Below are 19,115 nucleotides of genomic sequence, written 5' to 3' on the forward strand. Positions count from 1 at the left end.
TCAAGAAACGAGCGTTACGTGCCTTCCTGCTCTAGCAAGACACCGCCTCGTTTTTCAGGGATTAGTTCCTCTTTATTACAATGGATTTTGTGGAGAAGAGGCTGCCGGCCTGGGAAGAAGGTTCCGACGATGTAATGAGCCCTCCAAGGCCCGTGAAGGTCAACCTTCCCAGTGGGCTAACGACAGGGATTCGGAGCTCCCAGCTGCCCTCGCACGTAGAACTCCACGCGCTTGTGCCTGCAGAAGTCCGCCTGGGCACCACACAACTCATGATGGCCTTCCTACAAGATGAAAAATATTCGTCTTGGAGACTGTTGTACAATCGTGCCTGTGAAATCATCGAGATCCGGAACAGAGAAATGTCTGTTTCTCTTGAAGCGTGCTGTTCTCCCCCACCGAATTCGAATAATTACGTTCCCCAATACTCCAAGGGCATGGTAGCGTGCTGCCTCGACCACCACGCACTTCATGGCAGCAGCTCCCTCGAACTGGCTCAAAACACGTGCGAGATCGAATTAGAGGCATCTCACGCTTTTCGTGAGTGGTTGGTGCAACAGGTGGGGACTTCTCTTGTCCAACCAGACTGCGTTGTGCGGGAAGCCAAGGTGGCGGACACGTACACTCTAATGATTAAAGAGAGGCTTCACAACGTAACAACGGCGCGTTCCGTGTACCTCGCAGCTCAAAAGGAAATTCCTAACCCACCATCTGAAGGCATCCAAGAGGAATGGATGACACATAGTGTTAGGGGAATGGATGACGCATAGTGTACGGAGAAGGCTGCAAGTTACCCGTGCCAGGGAGCTTATAACGGCTTTCTTAGTGGAAAGCAAAATGACTCCTGTGGAAGCAGTTGCGGAAGCACGAAGGCGAAGCCAGCCTTCGCGCAGTGATCGGGAATTAGAAAAGTTCCATCCCGAAAGAATTGAGATTTTGGATTTTGCTTTCGAGTCCTACAAGTACGGCACCGAATACCTGGCTCGCAAACTAGAGCAGGAATACACGATTACTCATCCGTGGCAGCAAGCTGACGAGGAAACCCACAGATCGGCAAGTCGTCGCCCGGAAGCGCAAAGTGAATGCCCAAAGTATGACAAGGATCTCCTTCTGAATTTATGCGGTTGCTTCTAGCCAAAGGTCCCAAGCACTACTGATGCAGAGTGCCAATGGAAGTATAGGCGGCCGTTGAGGCAAACTCCGATGGATATATGAAACCATTTTGTCGAGGGACAGTAAGAGAAGGCAACATCAAGGAGAACTCTGCGGGCGGACAGTAAAAGGGCTACGAATCCTCCTAAAGCGTTGTTTGACACTTGTAGGAGTGCATCGGGAGGTCCACCTAACACTTTAAGTGGATCCCTAGCAGCCTAGTAGAAAATCGTAAAGCTCCAGCCACATGCATTGGCATTTTGGCACTGAGGTTCACTCGGAGGCCGAACGAATCCATACGAGTGCCTTGTCAGCCGTTTTTACATGCCTCTAAACTTTTACACGCACACCGAATGCAACTTCGAAATCTTGGACAGAAATGCCGGGACGGTTCGATTGAAGACAGTAGTTCAACAAGTGTGCATTCATTCGTGTGTGTTGCCGGTCCTTCGATGCTCTGTCCTAGAAATGTGTAAAATCTATCGCGTGCAAGTAGGCTGTTACCGCAGCAAACTGTCGGCAGTGCATGACGGTCTGGTATACTATTATAATCAGCGCGTCAGAGCCGGTGACGGTGGCGCCTTCTTGAAGAGAGGAAAACTCAGAGTTCAAAGGACGAAAACCTTCCCATGAAGGAAACGCAGTTTTCTCTGGGTATTCAAACCTAACTACAAGAGGGCAACGTTGTCGACAAGTTGATATATGGCTAGTGTACAGTATAAATTGTAGGGAGGGGGCTTTCACGGAAGATACGTGCCGGTAGGATTTTAGCCCGCTCACGCCTTTCCATAAAGACCGGGCCCATATATACCCATACACTGCTATTCCGTCACAAGTGCACACCTCCCTTCATCCGACTTTCGCGGCTTCTGTGCAAATGTGCTCTGGGACTGCATCAGGCGGTGCTTGCATGACTTCAATCTGCAGCAGGGACAAATACCCGATAGCGCGCAGTAGACACTTAAGTGGCGTGGTTACTGTTCACTCTAGAGTACACAAGAGCCATCCAGCTCCCTTCACTGCTGGTAGACCTCCTGCCCTTGCCTGTTTAGAGCATGCAAATCTCATAAAACGTAAACATATACCATCCAGTAGCTCCTCACCTTGTAGCGGACACGCCGAGAGGATATTAGTCCCCAAGAGTTGTCAAAGGAGAGAATCAAAGTGCCTTCACGTTCCGCACTAACAACGCCGCTCACTCGCCTGAAACACAGCTTCAAAATCTGAAAAGCACGATTGGAGAGTCTGCAAATGCTTGTATTGGGAGCGCCGAGTAAACTGCGTCTGCTGTTGACTAACACAATTTGACACCTGTTGAAAGGATGTCATGATGCCAAGGAAGAGTATAGTGACGCTCACTTGCGGGGAGGGTACTTGCGGTGCTCCTCAAGAATGCTCTCATCTCCGGACTGCAGTTGCACGAACGCCCAAAATGTGACAAAATTTTAAACCGTGCATTCAGTGGCCACAACCTGTCCTCCCCCTCTAGTGTGCATTGGTAGCCTAGCGACCAACTTACGTGTGACCTCCAAATAGCGCTGAATCCCACATCAAAGTCTTCCGCGACCCAAGCCCACTGCACAACAGACCTCTGCGGGATCTGCGTATGTTAACACAGGCAGATACAGGGTAACCATGGACCACACACGCTAGCACTGCACTGTTGTTGGCGCCAAAAGAATGTGGACGGTTGCAGTTGCTTCGTCACATGAGTTGTTCCTGCGGCACCCAAGGGCTGTATATATCATTGTCATTCTAAAGGTCCAACTTACCAACTCCACCGCTTGGTTGCAACGCCTAGCCCCCACATTAAGAATCATACTTCCTGGGCCTAAGTCCGTCTCTCTGCATGGGCAACAAATACCACACCTAAAATTGGGGTTTCATTAGCAATGGCCTTCTAACCGATGCACGTCGTGGAATAGAACCGCGCGCTTGAGCGCAATACCAAGCACTTTCTCCGAAGAAACAGAAGTTAGTAGTTCCAAACAAAGTCGACACAGAAATGTTCATCCCCTTGCACTACGAGAGTAGTCTGCACTGCCTTACAGCGGAGGGAAGTCTGCCAATGGAGAAGTGCAAATGCCACCCAGAGAAGGAGGAAGAGCGTAACCCCCAATATTCCTGACTAAAACACTCTCCGCGTCGCTGCCTGCAGGCAATCGACAAAAACTGAGGATCCACTCTGGCGGCTGCAGCTCCAGACGTTACGTTACTTCATTACTACTACAGTTAAATCCTCCACAGTGTGCAGAACAGCTTTTGTACGATATCCAACTTACTCAAGAGCTTGATCTTGTCGATGGTCCTCTCTCTCAGCCAACCGCGGATGGCAGACCAAAGAGTCGAGAACGTGCGGGGAGTGTTGATGAAATACATCGTTCCAATAGATTCCGGATAGTTTTCACTTGCTGAGCTTATTGTCCTTCGCAGCAAGCTGAACAATTTGGAAAGAAAAGGTGACAGGCCCAGTAACACAGAGTTGTGAGCAGCACACAAGTACACATATTGGTGATTAACATGAATATACTGTTTTGTATGCAAACCGCACAAACATCGCCATATTTGCTGTCAGACTTCTTTTCCCCACTTGAGCGCTCGCCGGTTCAAAATCCTCGTGGACAGGCCCTGCAAGTCGATAACTGCGGTTACGCGAACCATTCTGTTGAACTTACGAGACAACCTGCGGCCACAAAACATGCGTAGAACCGCACAGCACACAGCCCTATCCCTACAAGCGATGCAAGATGCCTCTAACGAGAACCCCTATGCATGCCCAATCTTCCGAGATCATCCAAACTCACACATCCAGGAGCATGCTTCGAAACTCCAAAATGTCCGAATGCCACTCCAAGAACTCTTCTTCTGAAACCGCCGAAAACAAGCCGTTTACATCGAGCATTCCTGCACACACGCAATTTGTGAATAGCAGCGACAATTTCTCACTCACGAGATCCTCGCCCAATATATAGGCCACGACTTGTACACGCAAATGTGCTTCAGGAGTAACTTCCAAGACCACAATAACTAAGAGATAACGGCTACCTGGACCCCAATAGAACGCCCCGTCTATCCCTACCCCGTGCGCCCCTGTCCCCATCACATATCGGAATCGCGGACGGAAAACAATTGCGGGTTCCCCAAATGTAACTATTCCTGCTGCAAATACGATGGGTAGACAAGCTAACCTGGCCGTTCTATGGAAATGATGTTTCCCTGTTTATCTAAGATCACGGCATCTAGAGCCTTATCGCTAAGCGCCTGCAATAAACTGTTCCCGCCTCCCGGCGCACTGGCTGCAGCAGCAGCTGCAGCACAAACATCTACGCTTAGACCTTCTCCCGCATCACGGCGGAGAACAGGATTTGTGGAGAAAAAACGTGTGACATCAGTGTGCTTCGGGGAAGCCTCAGGCCTCATTGGCAACAACATTGATTCCTGCAGGCAAAACCATTAAGCCGCAGGCGGAAAGGCAGGCTGAAACAGTGGTCATACGCATAACAACAAAACCAGGTTGAACACTAGCGATCTCGTAGGACATCACTTTCTCCAGGTTCTTAGCAGGGACGTGAAGGATGAGGCTTTTCGAGGTGCGCGCACCACAACTATTCTCCTCTTATTCGAATTAAGGCTCATTTCTTCTCTCCATTTCATATGGCGTCTATAGGCGTTTTTGGCGGCTGTCGCATCGTAGTCAAAACCTTGAAGGTAGCGCAACAGGCGAGTGCTGCCGGCTAACTCGGGCACCTCCGGGTAAGCATCATCTGGTGCTGGAACTGCAGCTTCGGCATCGGATGTTGCGGATGCATCTTCTGGATACTTAAGCGGCGGAACTTCTTGCGACTTAGCTGCGTAATGTGACTCGGTGCCTCTGGTGGGTCGGCTGAGAGTGCGGCTCAGGAAAGCGGACTTGCTGCGAATGCATGCTGAAGACCCCGCTGCGGCTTCTACACCGCTGTCAGAGGCCTTCATGCCCCTTAAGAACTCATTTCTGGCCGCCCTTGCACTTTCCGTGAAGTCTCTAAAGGCCTCCAATTGCTTGGTCGAGGGATTTGCAGCCAGGAAAAACTCAGGGGGTTCCTCAACCAGCCGGAAATCACCTGCGTAGGGCGCCCTGCAGACGCGGTCTGCCGGGGCATTTGGTTCTTCACCTGGCTGTCTATTGTTGAACTGTCCATTTGGAGAATCGAACACCTGACGCGCTGGAGAGCCAGCCGCAGCCGCCATGCGTTTCTCGCTCTCCTGCAGCATCTCCACAACGCGTAGTCCGCACGGCGCGGCTAATTCCAAGAAATATATATCAGCGTTACGCCCGCAACTTTGTCAACAAAATGCACTCCAAGGAAAGTCGTTGTATGCGTTAAACTCTAAAACCGGCGAAGCTGCTGTAGCACACAAAGTAGCTCATAACGGAGCCTACGGCAGCCAGTTTTAGAGTCAACTGCGGCAACCAAGATACATGGAGTCGAAGTATATGTTCAGGACTCATGGTTTGTCTGTACACTGCCAAAAGAACATCGTATCTGGGTCGTGGGCGGATGGTTGGTGAGGAGTCGTGTTCAGGCGCAACTAAAGCCTGAACCCGGCCGTCAAAATAAATATTTTTATTTGAACAAATGGTGTGGATGGAGCATTTTCCCCCTACACTCCTCTATGTGTCCAGACACGCAACACGTTACATTCGACAGGGGCCCAGTGACCTCGCAACGGCCGCTCCTGTGTCCACAAGGGAAACTAGCTTTAACAATATGATTTCATTTTCAAAGCCATTAAAAAAGAATATACAAAAGAGGGATAAAGGTAAGCTTTCAGGAGGTTTGAGACTCCCAACTGCTACGCTGCTTGGGCCGCAGCCCTACACCACTCGTGGGGAAAATCATTCCTCGGGGCTTTTTCAAGCCAAATCTGTCGTACTTCTTGGCATCTGCACGTTCTGCCCTATTTGTATAATTAAGATTCATTTATCTGCCCATCTGGCTGCTTAGTTTTACCTTCTGTACGCGGGTCATGAGCGCCAGACAACGTGCATTGCTATTCCTCGTCGGATCATTGGATGTTCTTTCGGCAGCAGCGAATAAGCAAGGCACATGTTCCAGGTTGCAATTTCGCAATAATCCAAAAGTGTTTTTGCCGGAGATGGCGAATTCTTTTCTCAACCAAAGTGGCAAAAAGCCGCAGCACTCTTCAGTGCCAAGTAGGCGAAATCAAGAGCCCACCAAGTGGACACACCAGCTGCAGCGGTAACACCCCTTTGCAGGTAGCATGAGTAGCAGCAAATCAGCACGTTGAAATTTAGATTAGCTGTTAATATGTGGATGCACCTTCATCTGTGAGTGCACATGAGTACGCTAAACGCCGTATTTCTTTGGCTTGCTAGCCAATTGCATGCCTTTATTAATTATTCACCCGCACCAGACTATGCAAAAAAGAAATCCTTGCACTTTTTCGCTAGAAAACATGGGCCACGTTCTCCTTGGGGAGATACTTACTGGACACAGTCAACTGCCGAATCGAGAAATTGACGCAGAGTGTCATCTGGTAACCGTGTCTTGGCCTCATGATGCCTACCACCGGTTACTTGTCGGTCTCAGACTTCGCCATTGGCGTGCCCTACTAGTTGGCATGCTGCATCTTTTGCAAGTGACGCCCTTATCCTTCGCGTCTGCTGCTTACGTTTGCAGGCAGTCTCCATTCGCAATTTACTAATTTCCCTAGTTCTTCAAAACCTAATTCGAAGTCCCGTTTTAGCCTAAATGAGGTGTAGAATAGGGGTACCTAATGAGTGTTGGAATGTAACCGGCTCTGGCAAATGCTGCTGCTTTGGTAATTATATCTTTCAGGTGCCTAAACAGTCAACCAACCGTACAGTGAGTTTGCTCAGAATTATCTGAATAAATACCAATGCTCGCAAGCACACGCTCGAATAACGTTGAAATCCAAGTTGTTCTTATGGTTGTCAAACGCATGCATACTACGACTAGTAAAGTCTCACAAACGCGTGGCATTTATCGGTTGCACGCAAAATTATGATCAGTTCTGATGGCGCTTGGCATCTTCTTTCAAGCGGTTGGCTCTAAATTTCTCAATAGGGCCGATACTATATAAGAACTCATCTGCTTCTTTCTTGCTGCGCACTTCAACGAAAGTATCCGGAGTAGAGGGCACAAGATTATTTCCCAGGCTTGACGAGAAATTCCCCATGTTGTTCATTTCTTCTATAACAAAGTCCTGCTCTTCACTCTTCTTTCGAATGACAACTCGGATCTCGTTAAGACGACAATCCATCCGCGCTGCTCCCCTTTCGTCTAAAGGGCGCGTATGAGTTCCGGCAATGCTCAGTTCTACGGCCAAAGCGTGGTACTGCTCATCCACTTTTTGACATTGGGTGTCCATCTCCACCAGCAGCTCTCTGAGATAGTCTATCTTGCGTTGGATTTCTCGTTGCGTTTCAGCGACGTTTAGAGGTTGTGCTCTAGCACTGAATGAGAAGGGCTGAATTGACCTCATGTCGTCTCGAACAAGTGCCTTAGACCGCGTACCGTTGCGCCTTTTCTGTTGCCTGTGGCACTTCCTCAGGGCAATCATCTGCGCCTCTAAATGCGATAATTCCAAGTGTACTGTGTGGTTCAATAGCGAAAAGCGATATTGATCCAGAGCGTGCGCAGATTCAAGGCGTTCCGCGATGCTTCGAGATATCAACACCTGGTGAGGCGGAGGCCCAACCCAATAAATTGACTTGTTTACCCACATGGACGCACGATTATCCTGCATCATCTTGCCAGGAAACGATGCAATTCAACGATGCGACTTGTACCTGAGTAAAAAAGTCCAAAACACACGGGCTACAATTGCACAACAGCCACTCAGAAATGCTAAGCCATCGGGAAGGTGCCAAATATTCCACCATTCAATAGGTATACTCGTACCGAGAATGCCAACGAGATACGCATGCGGGTCTGTCGAGCCGACGATTCAGATATTATGGAATGACTGCCTACAAGACAGAAAAACGTACAAAGGGCAGAGCTTTTGGCGGAACCATACTTCAACAGCTACCACTAATGAACTTGCAGACGTGCTCAAGGGAACAAATAAGGCCTCTATGCAAAAACAGGAAAACTCCAGGGAGGAACGTAGGCCTGGTGTATTCATTCAAATAAGGGATATGCATGGAGGCAACAAGGCAACAACGCAGCTTCAGGGACCAAGGAATGCGCGATACGCTGGAATACGAACGTGCTTCCCTGCTGTGCTTTCACCAACTTTCAGTGCCTGTATTTAAACCCTTACCTGTATGTGGGTTTCCATGAAATTCCCACCTTTGGGCCCAACTGAACGGAGAGATTCGATGTAGCGCCCCTCTAACTTGTTCGGCGGTGGGTTCGTCTATGCGAAGACGCCAGTAATGATGACAAGGATGCCAGATTCCGAAGGTCAGATCACAATGCCTGTTGGTCACCTCTAGACGTTCAAGATGAGTAGTATTTAACCAGATTGAAGCGGCCTTCGCGCGACGGACAATCCCAGCAATGCAAAGTGACCTCAGAGCGTTGTTGGCTTTCCCGCAAACAGAAATTATTCAGACGGAGACTATTCTTGCAGAAAAGATCTAGTGAAAACAATTTTCAAAAAGTATTTTTTGAAAGCTTTTAACAAATGTATTGTCGTTAGGTTGTGCTCAATCCGCAACAGATCTGCTGAAGCGCACTGTCTCGGACCTGTCTGGCGGGCTCGAGCGCCGATGATTCGCCAGCTCTGGCTAGCTACGTCTTTCAGTCTCTTGCGCTATAAAATTCTGAGGTGTTTTGAAATATGAAGCGCACAGTGGAGTGAAAACTCAAAAGATTGCATTTTGTCCCACATATGCTGCTGCCACGCATGAACACCACATAGCAGGCGCTGGCCACAACATGGAAAAAGCCGGAAAATAACCCAAAAAATATAACGACCAGGGGAAGGTAACTTCTCGGACAAGTCATCGCGTTTCACCTTGCATGGAGGACCGCACATTATCCAAGAAAACCAAAGTGTGTTTTTGTCATCGTTCTTGCATTGGCTGCCCATAATCCAGCAGTTGTACTTTGGGCCATTAAACGGTGGCATATCCCAGAGGTGCTACATACGAGATGGAAACTGGCCTCCGTTCTGCATTTTCCTGATTACCTCTGGTGTGTATAAAGCCTAAAAAGCCCTGACGTATGCCACGGGAAGCACGTAAAAAGATTAAGTGATTGCTGCTTGCTAGCAACAGACTCTCAGCTCATGGGAGATAGCTACTTTGACGCCTCGACTATTCACCGGCATAGCCTCTGTGGACATTTCGCGGGCATGGTCTAGTGGCTATGACGTCTGCCTAACACGCAGAAGATCCCGGGTTCGATCCCCGGTGCCCGTATTGCTAGTCGATTGCTCCTATATGTGATAATTCCCTTTACATGTATGGCCTTTACATATGAAACAGACGTGTGAAGCGCATCAAGGGTCAGAGTTACTGTGGCAAGGCTCATTGCTGTGTAAGCGTCACGTATTACGCCAATGGGAAAGTTGGGCGGCAGCAGCCGTACTTCACGGTGTGTTGCTGTCCTTGTTGCAGAATGGATCCTCGAATCAGCGATTTTATATTATGTTGATGATGACGGGCCTAAGAGCTGCATAATGTCTATACTCCGGTACCCTTACTTTGAAACCACGCTGGTTAGTGTGCATAAAACAATAGAAAAATCCATGTCTACGCGTCAATAAGAGCACCTTACGTGAAGGCATTTTCCAGTTTTCCTAGGTCAGCCAAACACGCTGGCATTGGACGATAAGTCTCCATGGTTGCAGGGCCTCTTGCAAAGTCATATCATTCCTGCGAAGCAGGCAACTATGCATGCAACAGATGCACACACCAACAGTGACGAAACAAAACACTGCTGAATGTTTGTTCTAGTGAGCGGGCCCCACGAGAGCCAACACCAAGCTTAAAGGGCAAATATCTACGGTACTGCAGCACAGAGAATCTGATATGAAACACTCAGTCACACCCCACTTAAGCATGCGCCAATCTTGGAGGCAAATACCTAGTGGCGCGCAGGTGAGTTCCGCGGCTTCATAGACAAGCTATCCTACAGAGAAAACGCATGTATCACCCTGCATTGGAATGCAGATTCGTCTCGTGTCTAGATGCCCCTGAACCATCGAGATGTTCGGCAGCTTCTATAGGGACCCCTGCAATAACTTCTTCAGTATTAGCTTCCCCGTAAGGTGCAAGAAAGAAGCGCGCAAGTGGGTGCCTTACTGCAGACAGTGTTAGCTTCCCTGTAAGGTGCAAAACACACGGCTACAGCCATTCTGTAGCCCACGCTTGTAGCCTGCACGCTGTCTGCACCCTCCTTCCTATATACATGTCCTGTATACGACTGTACGCTAAGAGGAAAGACGGTGCAGACAGCGTACAGGCTACAAGCGTGGGCTACAGAATGGCTGAATATCAAGCTTCCTTGCTAGCATGAAGAAGATAGAAGCTTTCTATTTGTACACAGCTCATTGAACAGCAGCTCTGCCAAAAGGCATTCCAAGGACAACTGACAGTTTGGCAAGATAAACGCGTGTCGGCACTGTTCAGTGGTATATGGCTTTCAGCTTGCTAAAGCTTCACCCCTTACTTAAAAAAACGGTGCTTGAAACACACTTGGCCTCGGACCCTGCGCATACCGTCCTTACCGGCAACTCCCATTCCCTCTGGCCTTGAGGCCTACGACTCCCTCAGTGAATGTACGACTTTGGCAGCTATACCATCAACCTGCCATGCATCTTTCTTCACTGCCTAATGAAATGATATTGTTTCTGCTTCGAGTGCATAGGAAACAGCGTCTCCGAAACATTCCTTGCCGGAATGGGCCTCTACGGTGCTAGTTACACCTGTCGCAGATCGTCTGCCCCCCGGTGCCGGCTGCGGGGGGACAGCCCGTTCGTCTTCAACGAGTTCCCAGTCTTCAAACGGAGGAGGCAGAACGCGATGAGATGCATCTCCATCCTTAATGGGCCTGTCGGAGGTGTTTGCTTGATGCGGCTGCTGCACGCTGCATTCATCAGCTCCATGAGATCCTGGAGAGCCCCTCAAGAAGGAGCCCAGTCCAAATGCCATGCGGGACAACACGCCAGTGCTCGCTTGAGACCCTCTCTCGAACTCTTCAGGCGTCCAACCCAGACGGGCAAGGGCCTGTTCATGCTGCGCTTGACTGATGGCACGTTTCCTGCGAAACTCCTCCAGCATTTTCCGTTCGCCGGTCTGCACGACCCCGTCAGCGAATACCCCGGCTAAGAATGCGTCATAGCTAAGAATGGCAAGTCGTGCTGCTTGGGCCCGTGAGCGGTCAACCAACAAGGACGTCAGCCCTTGAACGACAGGGAACCCCAGATTTCCGGGTTCCCGTAGCACGAAGGCGGCCAACTCTTTCAAATCCAGGCAAAAGACGGTGGTTTCTGTCATGCACGTAGCCGTGGCAGGCGCCTTCAGAGCTCCCTCCCCTCTGTGGCCATCCGCGTCGTCTGATTCTCCTTTTGAAGACGGGCTGCGCTCGCGTGCCGGCTGTTGCCGTTGAAGCCCTCTTTCTGTGCTTCCTCTCCTGTTTTGTGACGTTTCAGTCAAGCTAGCTGCATCGGCTGCTGCTGCCACTGCGGCTGCAGCAGCTGCTGCTGCTGCCTCGGCGACGTGCCGTGCGCCTTCTGCAGCTGAGGAAACCCCACCATGAACAAGAGAGGTGGCTGTGGACGCCTTTGAGGGAGCCCGCGCTGGCAGCTGCGTGTCAGGTGTGTGCGTTGGTTCTGTCAAAAGAGCCGTCGCTGCAGCTGTGCGCACCGCTGCAGCCGCGGTTGCTGCCGCCTCTGCAGCTGCAGCAACGATGCTGCTGCCCGCTTGGGTTTCTCCTCCTGCATCCGGAGTTGCCTTAGACCCAGCAGTAGCAACTGAAGGCGCCTTTGTAGCTCTTCCTGGTTGTGGAAAGTCCAAAGGTGACTGTGAATTTTGTGAAAGACTCTGTCGGGGTAGCTGCTTTTGTTGGCGACTGGTATCGGCATCATGACCTGCTACCGTCACTGCTGCTGCTCTTGATGCTGTTCCCCCATCAGTATTCTCCATCATCTGAGGGTTATTAGTTCTTTCTGCGCCTTTATTTGTGCCGCTCTGCGGTTCCTTGTGGTTTGGACAGGCTGCTTGTTCAAATTTGTTCCTAGCCGTGAAGGCCGGCTCTGTCTGCTGATGGCGCTGAAGACCTTCCGGGGGTTCGTCCGCATGGCTAGCCAGTGTCTCAGGAGAACCTGCTGCTGTGTGCTTGACACGCTTCGCCGACATTCTCCTCAAGTCAGCAACATATGAAAGAAATGGTTCTACACCCAGGACTGCTCCTGTCTCGCCTCCTCTGTATGTGTCCACTATTTCTCCACCTTGAGATATCTCGACAGCTCCTCGCGCCACAAAGCACAACGTTTCGCAGTTGCTGTCTTCCTGCTGCAGAACATAACCTTGAGGAAAGGTCCTCCAACTGCCTTGCCGCAGCAAACGACGGAACTGCCTCGGGCTCATCCCCGCAGGCAGGAAGTATCTCTGAAATATGTCTAGTTCATCTGAGCTAAAAGAAACCTCCCGGTGCTCCGTATGGACACGCCACAGCATCACCGTGTTCAGCACCAAAAACACCACATTCCACAAAGCTGCATCTGTGAGGCGGGGTCGTCGAGACCAATTATACGAAAAGTAGCAAAATCCTGCGAGCAGATTAAACACCCGAAGAAGCCGCATGTCTGCCATCAGGGTAGCCGTGAGAGAAAGCAAGGACCCAACTGTCACCACCACGTTCCCATTGCTATACGTCCATTCGGAGACGGTGGAGCAATACGGAGCAAGGAGAGAACGCAACTGTCCGTAAAGTGCACCAACCCGCTGCTGCACGAAGCAGACTGGACGGGGTCGGCGCATAGAACCTGCGCGTGAGGCCCCCCTCCCCACCGACTTCTTTAAGGGCGCTTGCGTCTCCGCAGCAGGAGGCCTGGCCATAGTCTCTCCATGGAACTGCTCTTCTTTCGGGTGCTTCAGCAGCTGCTTTTCCTCATCCTTGTGCTCCTGTGAGACGGCCGACGCAAATGCATCCGCGCTATTGGGCAAAGCGTCCCTTGGCCCATCCCAGTCTTGCCTCCCATCACTGCCCTCGAGTCCCTCTCGGGTGCTTGAACCGGCTCTAGCAGCAGTCTCGTTCGCAGCAAAATCTACTGGTACTGCCCCTTCATACGTGGCCCTGCTCACCAACACATTTCCCCGCCCCTGTGTTGCTGTTAACTGTGCTACTGGAGAGGCGCCGTGCTTGTCCTCTTTCTGCTGTTGTTGTTGTTGTTGTTGTTGCTCATTCTGCTGCTTGAGCTGTTGCGTGGCTACGGCCACTCGCTTCTGTTCTCCAACGATTGAGCTTTCTTGGAGCAAATGCCGCTGCAGGGTTTGTGGTTGTTGTTGCCGGCCATGCATGACTTGCCGCTGCCCCCCTACCGACTGTGCCTTGCTGAGAGGCCTCCAGGACCGGAGCAAAACACGAGGGGGAAGCCGGAGCCTCTGAATGTTGCGCGCGCCCCCCGCTGCAGCAACAGCTGCCGGTGATGGTGTAGAAGTGGAAGTTGTGCGGCCACAAGTCTGGCGCCGAGGCTGCCAGGTTCGGCGGAACAGGGGCTTCAACAGCCGCTTAATAGCCTTGTTGAAGAGGATGGGGAACTGGAAATCCATTGCACCTCCCGATGTAACATCCGGCGCCCCGGGATGTCCCAAGGGACCGAGAGAGCTCCTTTGCCGTTTACGTCGACCAATAAGGGGATTATCTACTGCACACTGACGTGTGTTCACTGCCTCTATATCTGGAACTGCTGCTGGTTGTGTCGCTGATACTTTATCTCCGGGTGCTACCCCATCTGCGGCTTCCGCCCCAACTGGCTGGGAGGGCTCAGGCTTTTCCGTTTGAGAAGAGGTGTATGACCCATGCCATGATCCTGATCCTTGCTGCGCTGCACCAGAAGCGGATGCCGCACCGTAGGGGAGGGCAGAACGGCCCATTCGTCCCCCGCGTGCCAGCATAGCAGCAGCAGCAACAGTGGAATTCCTGGATGCATCTGCCGAGGATACTTGCGGCAGAACAGCCCCAAGCCATGCTGCAGCAGCCTTTAAACAGATGCGTACAGCTCGGCCGCGACGGCGGCCCACAATTGTATTGCCCGCTCGCACCTGTCCTACTCCCCTTTCCCCTCCCTGTCCTACACCCCCTGTCCTTACATCGGCAAGCGGGTCGCTGCTGCTGCTAGCTTCTCCTGCATTACAAGCTACCCTAATGCATCGTCTGCGCCTTCCAACCGTCTGAGGCGTCTCCCTCATGGCCTCCACAGGTGAGGTTTTCAATGAACCTGCAGGACTGGGGTTACTTGCATGTGCAGTGCTGCCTGTGTCGCTGCTGGCACGTTCCGCGTACACAGGCTTGTCAACATTATATTCGCTGCGGCGAACGGGACTTTGGCATGGCGAAGGGAGAGCCCCTGAGTTCACAAGATCTTTTGGGTTCCTTGCTGGTTCGGCTGAGACCTCTACACAACTGTCGTCCGCGCTTCTGTGAAAGCACTTGATATGAACCAATACGTGGGGCGGTCGCTGCTGAAAGCACTGCCTCTGATGTCTATGCAGATGCTGGCGCTGCAACGTTTGTGCGGACAATTGGTCCAGGTTGGCGGCCCACCGCCTAACTCCAAGCGGGCCGCTCTTCCCAGAGTTAGCACCCAAAATATAAACTGGATACGCCCTTTGGACAATCGGCAGCGTAGTTACTGCTGTTTTTGGAGCGCCTTCTTGAACAAGCCGGAAAGCATGCATCTCTCTGCCTCACATTTCTGATAGCTCCGGATTTATGATGACAACGACGCCCGTTTTCTATCGGCGGCGCACGAACTAACCGTTAAGCACAGAGCGCTGTACACAACGGAACAGCGATATAAAGCTGCTATGAACTGCTTTACGATATTATGTGGTCCTTCGCAGACATGCTAAGAAGAGCCTGGAAGGCATGCCCGCCAACAGTGTGACTCCAGTGAAGTCTTTTGGTCGCACGTTACTTCATTTGGACAGGAGTCCGCGAATGGGACGTGTTTGATGTTCAGTTCAGCCAGTAATAATAAAAAGACAAATAAAGGAGGTATAGTGTCGCGAATGCGTAAGTCCCGCAGCAACTTCGGCTGCCGACTACTGCCTGCGGCCCTGCAACACGTACGCCACCTGAACTAGATTATTTCCGCTACGGAATGGAATCTGGAGGAATAGCAGCCAAACACAAACTTCTAAAACGATGGTTATTACCTATAAATGTCTAATGGTTGAATGTTGGGGCGACCCCCGGGTTCGCTCAGAACAGCCCTGTAAAACGGCCTTCCCGAAGGCAGTGCGTAACGTTGTGCGCTTGCGACATACAAACCCTCTTTGGGAACATCCAAAACCTTGGGTGTGCCACTGATGAGCAATTGCAATGCCGATATTGACGTGAAATATGTGTGCTGTGGCTGGTCAAACATCTACTACCCCCTGTCGTCGGAGGTTCCTTGATATGGTCAACCTGAACGTGTTACATATATTTATACTTGCCTCTAGGCTGACTACGGAGGACCAACTAAGTGTCAAACAGTTGCCTGCAGTGTTAGTGCATCCATCGAGGGGGATCTTGATTGCGTTTGCCTGTGAGGTTGCTGGGTAGCAGGAGTTGCAACAATTGCTAGGCAAGTCGGCTGGGCTCCTCCTCTGCAAACAAGCCTAGGCCTTAGTGATAGCATGCCCAGGATGTAAGAAGATTGTAGGACTGCCAGTTGCGTTCTGTAACCCTTATGAAATGTATCTCCGCGACTGTCTTGGGTCGATGACTCTTTTTGCAGTGGGTAGGGCCAGGAGGTTGATAGCGTCAGGCGCGAGCAGCGACATGCATTCCTCCAATGCGTGTTGTTTGTGTAGAGCACAGATTATCGGTGAAAGCGCTTTGCAGAAAGTGAAGGTAAAATCGGTGTATTCTGTCCGAAGTATTTGTCAAGGATTTCCACTGGGGATGCAGCTAAAGTCTTGTCAACTTGCCAGAAGCGCTACAGTTGATATTGGCATCCCGCCTATCGAAGGGAAAGGCACCATGGTTGAGGCTATTCCGAAGCAACGGTATCACGATTCCGGAGCACTACAGAAGAGTGAAGGCTCCCTGACATTCTTTGCGTAGTAGGAATTAACTGGAGGCTGGCGGGAGAATAGGCTATAGCAGGAGTCAGAAAAGTCAGTCTGTCGAACGTATTTATAGATGGGTATATCAAGAAGTAAAACTTATTGGTTATCAGTAGTACGACAACCGGTTAGGGGCTTCTTCAGTGACTGATTGCATGTTCGGAGGAGCAGTTCGTAACCACCTAAGCTGCAGCTATATACACCGCCGATGAGGAGTCACTGGATAACTCGGTACAGTAGCCAGCAGCTTGTTACTGTATTTGGATTCCAAATTGAGATACGACCAGCAAGTCGGAAGGGTAGCTTCAACGGGAAACGGGTGACAGAGAAGTAAACGACGTTGCCTGATGTTATCAGCCGATGCAACCCCGTTTCCACCGATCTACATAACAACCCTGCAACTGCGTACATATGGATGAGGGGAGCCAAAAGAACGGAAATGACGACACAGAACGAACAAGTTCGGTCTCGATTGGAACCCACAAAAGGACGGAAAACTAACAAGCACACTAACAGAGATGAGTGCCAGAACAAATTTGGTTGAACCCAACTTGACTGTCAAGCGGTGATACAATTTTCATTTAATACGCCAGCTAGCCCCTCATGCCTTGTGATTTCCGTTGCGTGTGTATGATACCCTAACCCAACTTTGTCAACAGCCTGGAACTGGTAACCCGTTGATTCCCGATCCTAGAGAGGGCAAAAAGTAAAGTAAAATACAGGCATATCCGAAAGGAAAACATAGCCTAGGATGCAGCAGGTCGGTTGTCTAGGCTAAAACACACGACCCATCCATCCTGCCCGGTATCTGAATGAGCTACACACCACGGAACACAACCATTCTCTCCTGAACAAAGAGTGCTCCTAATTGTGTAAGTTCTCCAACAAGACTCACCAACTACTTATGGGGTGGAAGTTGAGATAATTCCCATCCAAGACAATAAGAGGGCTCACCGACAAGCCACGGTGAGAATTCAATATGGAAGACAGAACGCAAAATGCATTCAAGGATCTCCACACGCCATTCTACCCAATGCGCCGCTGCAAACACTTCCATTTAACATGTAGAGTAATTGGCTAATTCGATGCACTGAATTACACAGGGCAACAAACTCGAAACCCTGCCACCGCAACTGCCCGCCTTGGAAGTGGTCTGCGGAGGAGAGACGCGTCCAGCAAAAAAACGACAAAGTTTTGGCACTCCAAAGCTTTGAGCATGCGAAGATTGGAGGAGCCAATCCCGTACTAAGCCTTTAGGAGCATATGTGTAATTTTGCCTTGGCACTGATATTGGTCAAAGCATGCGCAATTACAACACCGTGCACTGCAACAACATGCCTGGAGGAAAGAAAGCCAGCACTTACAACACAAAAATGAGCTCAAGATAAGGTGTGGTTAAATGCTATATACGCTGTGCTGTTTTATGTTCGATATTAAGATAGCCTTGGTGGCGATGTCTGGGGCTAGATCAGCCAGCGTGCGCAACGGCGCAACATGCCCAGGGGAGTAGTAGTTCAGTTCTGCTTATCCTTAGAGCATCCGACACTAGTGAATAGTCTATTTCAGAATTTTGTTTTTTGTGGCATTTGGAGTTAGTTGTAGCTGGCATCAACTTCAGCGTCACCACCGAGGTGAAGGAGCACCTGACTCGGCACTCTTCGGCGGAGCAAGCCTCGTGGTGTATGATTCCTGTCCCGCTCACACAGCACCATCCGCTTGTTTTGACAACTTTGTACTGGACTTCTAATTAGGAAGGTGTAGGCTAGCGCTTCTTGCTCATATGCAGAAGCATCTGGGTGCGAATCGTCCAGGATGATCTTCGTACCGTCCTATTCGCGCCAATGGCTGGTCCGGACCCTAAACGCATGTACATTGCGATCAATTCGCAGAACCTCGACGCGCTTAAGCCAGAAAAACCGTATTGGAGCAAGCCATTCGTTTTTGTGAATCCCTCGTAGGTGGCCTATGCTCCTGCTTTGCCCTCACGCGTATTATCTCCGCTGCTTGGATTGGGAGCACTTTACCCAGATCGATAACACCTAGCCAAGTGCTAAACAGTGTTGCTTGTGCTATCTTTCAGATTTAGCTAAAGCTCAAGAGTGGCTTCGGTGTTTGTGGGATGCGACACGCTCAGCGGGACTGGCACAAAGTACACTTCCCTCCAGGCGGCGATGATACTCCAGAAGATGAAGGTCGTTGACTTCCTGTTAGACCAGCCTTCCGTCGATTTGACAGTGAAAAGCACAGATGGAAAAAACACTGTCACCGTTGCTGTCGAAGCAAAAGTACGTCGTGTAACCCTTTCTGCCACCCGTATGAGCGCTATTTTTGCGTTTGGGCAGCAACTGGCAGTGTTTCGTCGATAGCGACATACCTGATGTTCCAGTGTCATGCATGTGCATTTCTAATGTGTTCAATTTAGATGGGTGTCGGAACACTAGAAAAAATTCTTCGCAAACTCGACTTACGATGCCTTGGTGAAGTGGACTCTTCGGGAAAAGGACCAATAGACTACGCAGAACCTGGAACGGACGGTCCGTTTGATAGCCGCACCCTGTGAAGCGTGTTGGTGTGACTACCTCCCTCTCCGCATCTCTTGAAGCGAGGCACTTCCGACGGCACTAAGACCCCCATACCCACATTTAAGGCAGGCGCTGTGGCGTTCTGCACGCCCGATCCCTTTCGACTTATATATATATATATATATATA

General features: G+C 50.5%; 5 protein-coding genes across 5 annotated transcripts; 2 read left to right on the forward strand and 3 right to left on the reverse strand.

Moving 5' to 3' along the window:
- Window positions 1-80: 80 nt before the first annotated feature.
- EMWEY_00014010 (hypothetical protein, conserved) lies at window positions 81-767 on the forward strand (the record flags this gene model as incomplete). Its single annotated transcript, XM_013479310.1, has 1 exon — window positions 81-767. The coding sequence occupies one exon, from the start codon at window positions 81-83 to the stop codon at window positions 765-767; it is 687 nt and encodes a 228-aa protein (XP_013334764.1).
- Window positions 768-1,998: 1,231 nt separating this feature from the next.
- EMWEY_00014020 (hypothetical protein, conserved) lies at window positions 1,999-5,400 on the reverse strand (the record flags this gene model as incomplete). The annotated part of the gene is made up of 11 exons (XM_013479311.1): window positions 1,999-2,070; window positions 2,253-2,352; window positions 2,509-2,558; window positions 2,669-2,749; window positions 2,922-2,994; window positions 3,199-3,301; window positions 3,432-3,586; window positions 3,740-3,832; window positions 3,954-4,053; window positions 4,338-4,587; window positions 4,750-5,400. 11 exons carry the CDS (start codon window positions 5,398-5,400, stop codon window positions 1,999-2,001), a joined length of 1,728 nt encoding a protein of 575 aa, XP_013334765.1.
- A 1,779-nt stretch (window positions 5,401-7,179) lies between these two features.
- Window positions 7,180-7,923, reverse strand: EMWEY_00014030 (hypothetical protein, conserved; the record flags this gene model as incomplete). Its single annotated transcript, XM_013479312.1, has 1 exon — window positions 7,180-7,923. One exon carries the CDS (start codon window positions 7,921-7,923, stop codon window positions 7,180-7,182), a length of 744 nt encoding a protein of 247 aa, XP_013334766.1.
- Window positions 7,924-10,957: 3,034 nt separating this feature from the next.
- Window positions 10,958-15,028, reverse strand: EMWEY_00014040 (hypothetical protein, conserved; the record flags this gene model as incomplete). Its single annotated transcript, XM_013479313.1, has 1 exon — window positions 10,958-15,028. The coding sequence occupies one exon, from the start codon at window positions 15,026-15,028 to the stop codon at window positions 10,958-10,960; it is 4,071 nt and encodes a 1,356-aa protein (XP_013334767.1).
- Window positions 15,029-18,246: 3,218 nt separating this feature from the next.
- EMWEY_00014050 (hypothetical protein, conserved) lies at window positions 18,247-18,965 on the forward strand (the record flags this gene model as incomplete). The annotated part of the gene is made up of 3 exons (XM_013479314.1): window positions 18,247-18,359; window positions 18,540-18,690; window positions 18,828-18,965. The coding sequence occupies 3 exons, from the start codon at window positions 18,247-18,249 to the stop codon at window positions 18,963-18,965; spliced, it is 402 nt and encodes a 133-aa protein (XP_013334768.1).
- Window positions 18,966-19,115: the final 150 nt, after the last annotated feature.

Source organism: Eimeria maxima, genomic scaffold (genome assembly GCF_000499605.1).
Source record: "Eimeria maxima Weybridge genomic scaffold, Emw_scaff105, whole genome shotgun sequence".
NCBI classification, from domain to species: domain Eukaryota; phylum Apicomplexa; class Conoidasida; order Eucoccidiorida; family Eimeriidae; genus Eimeria; species Eimeria maxima.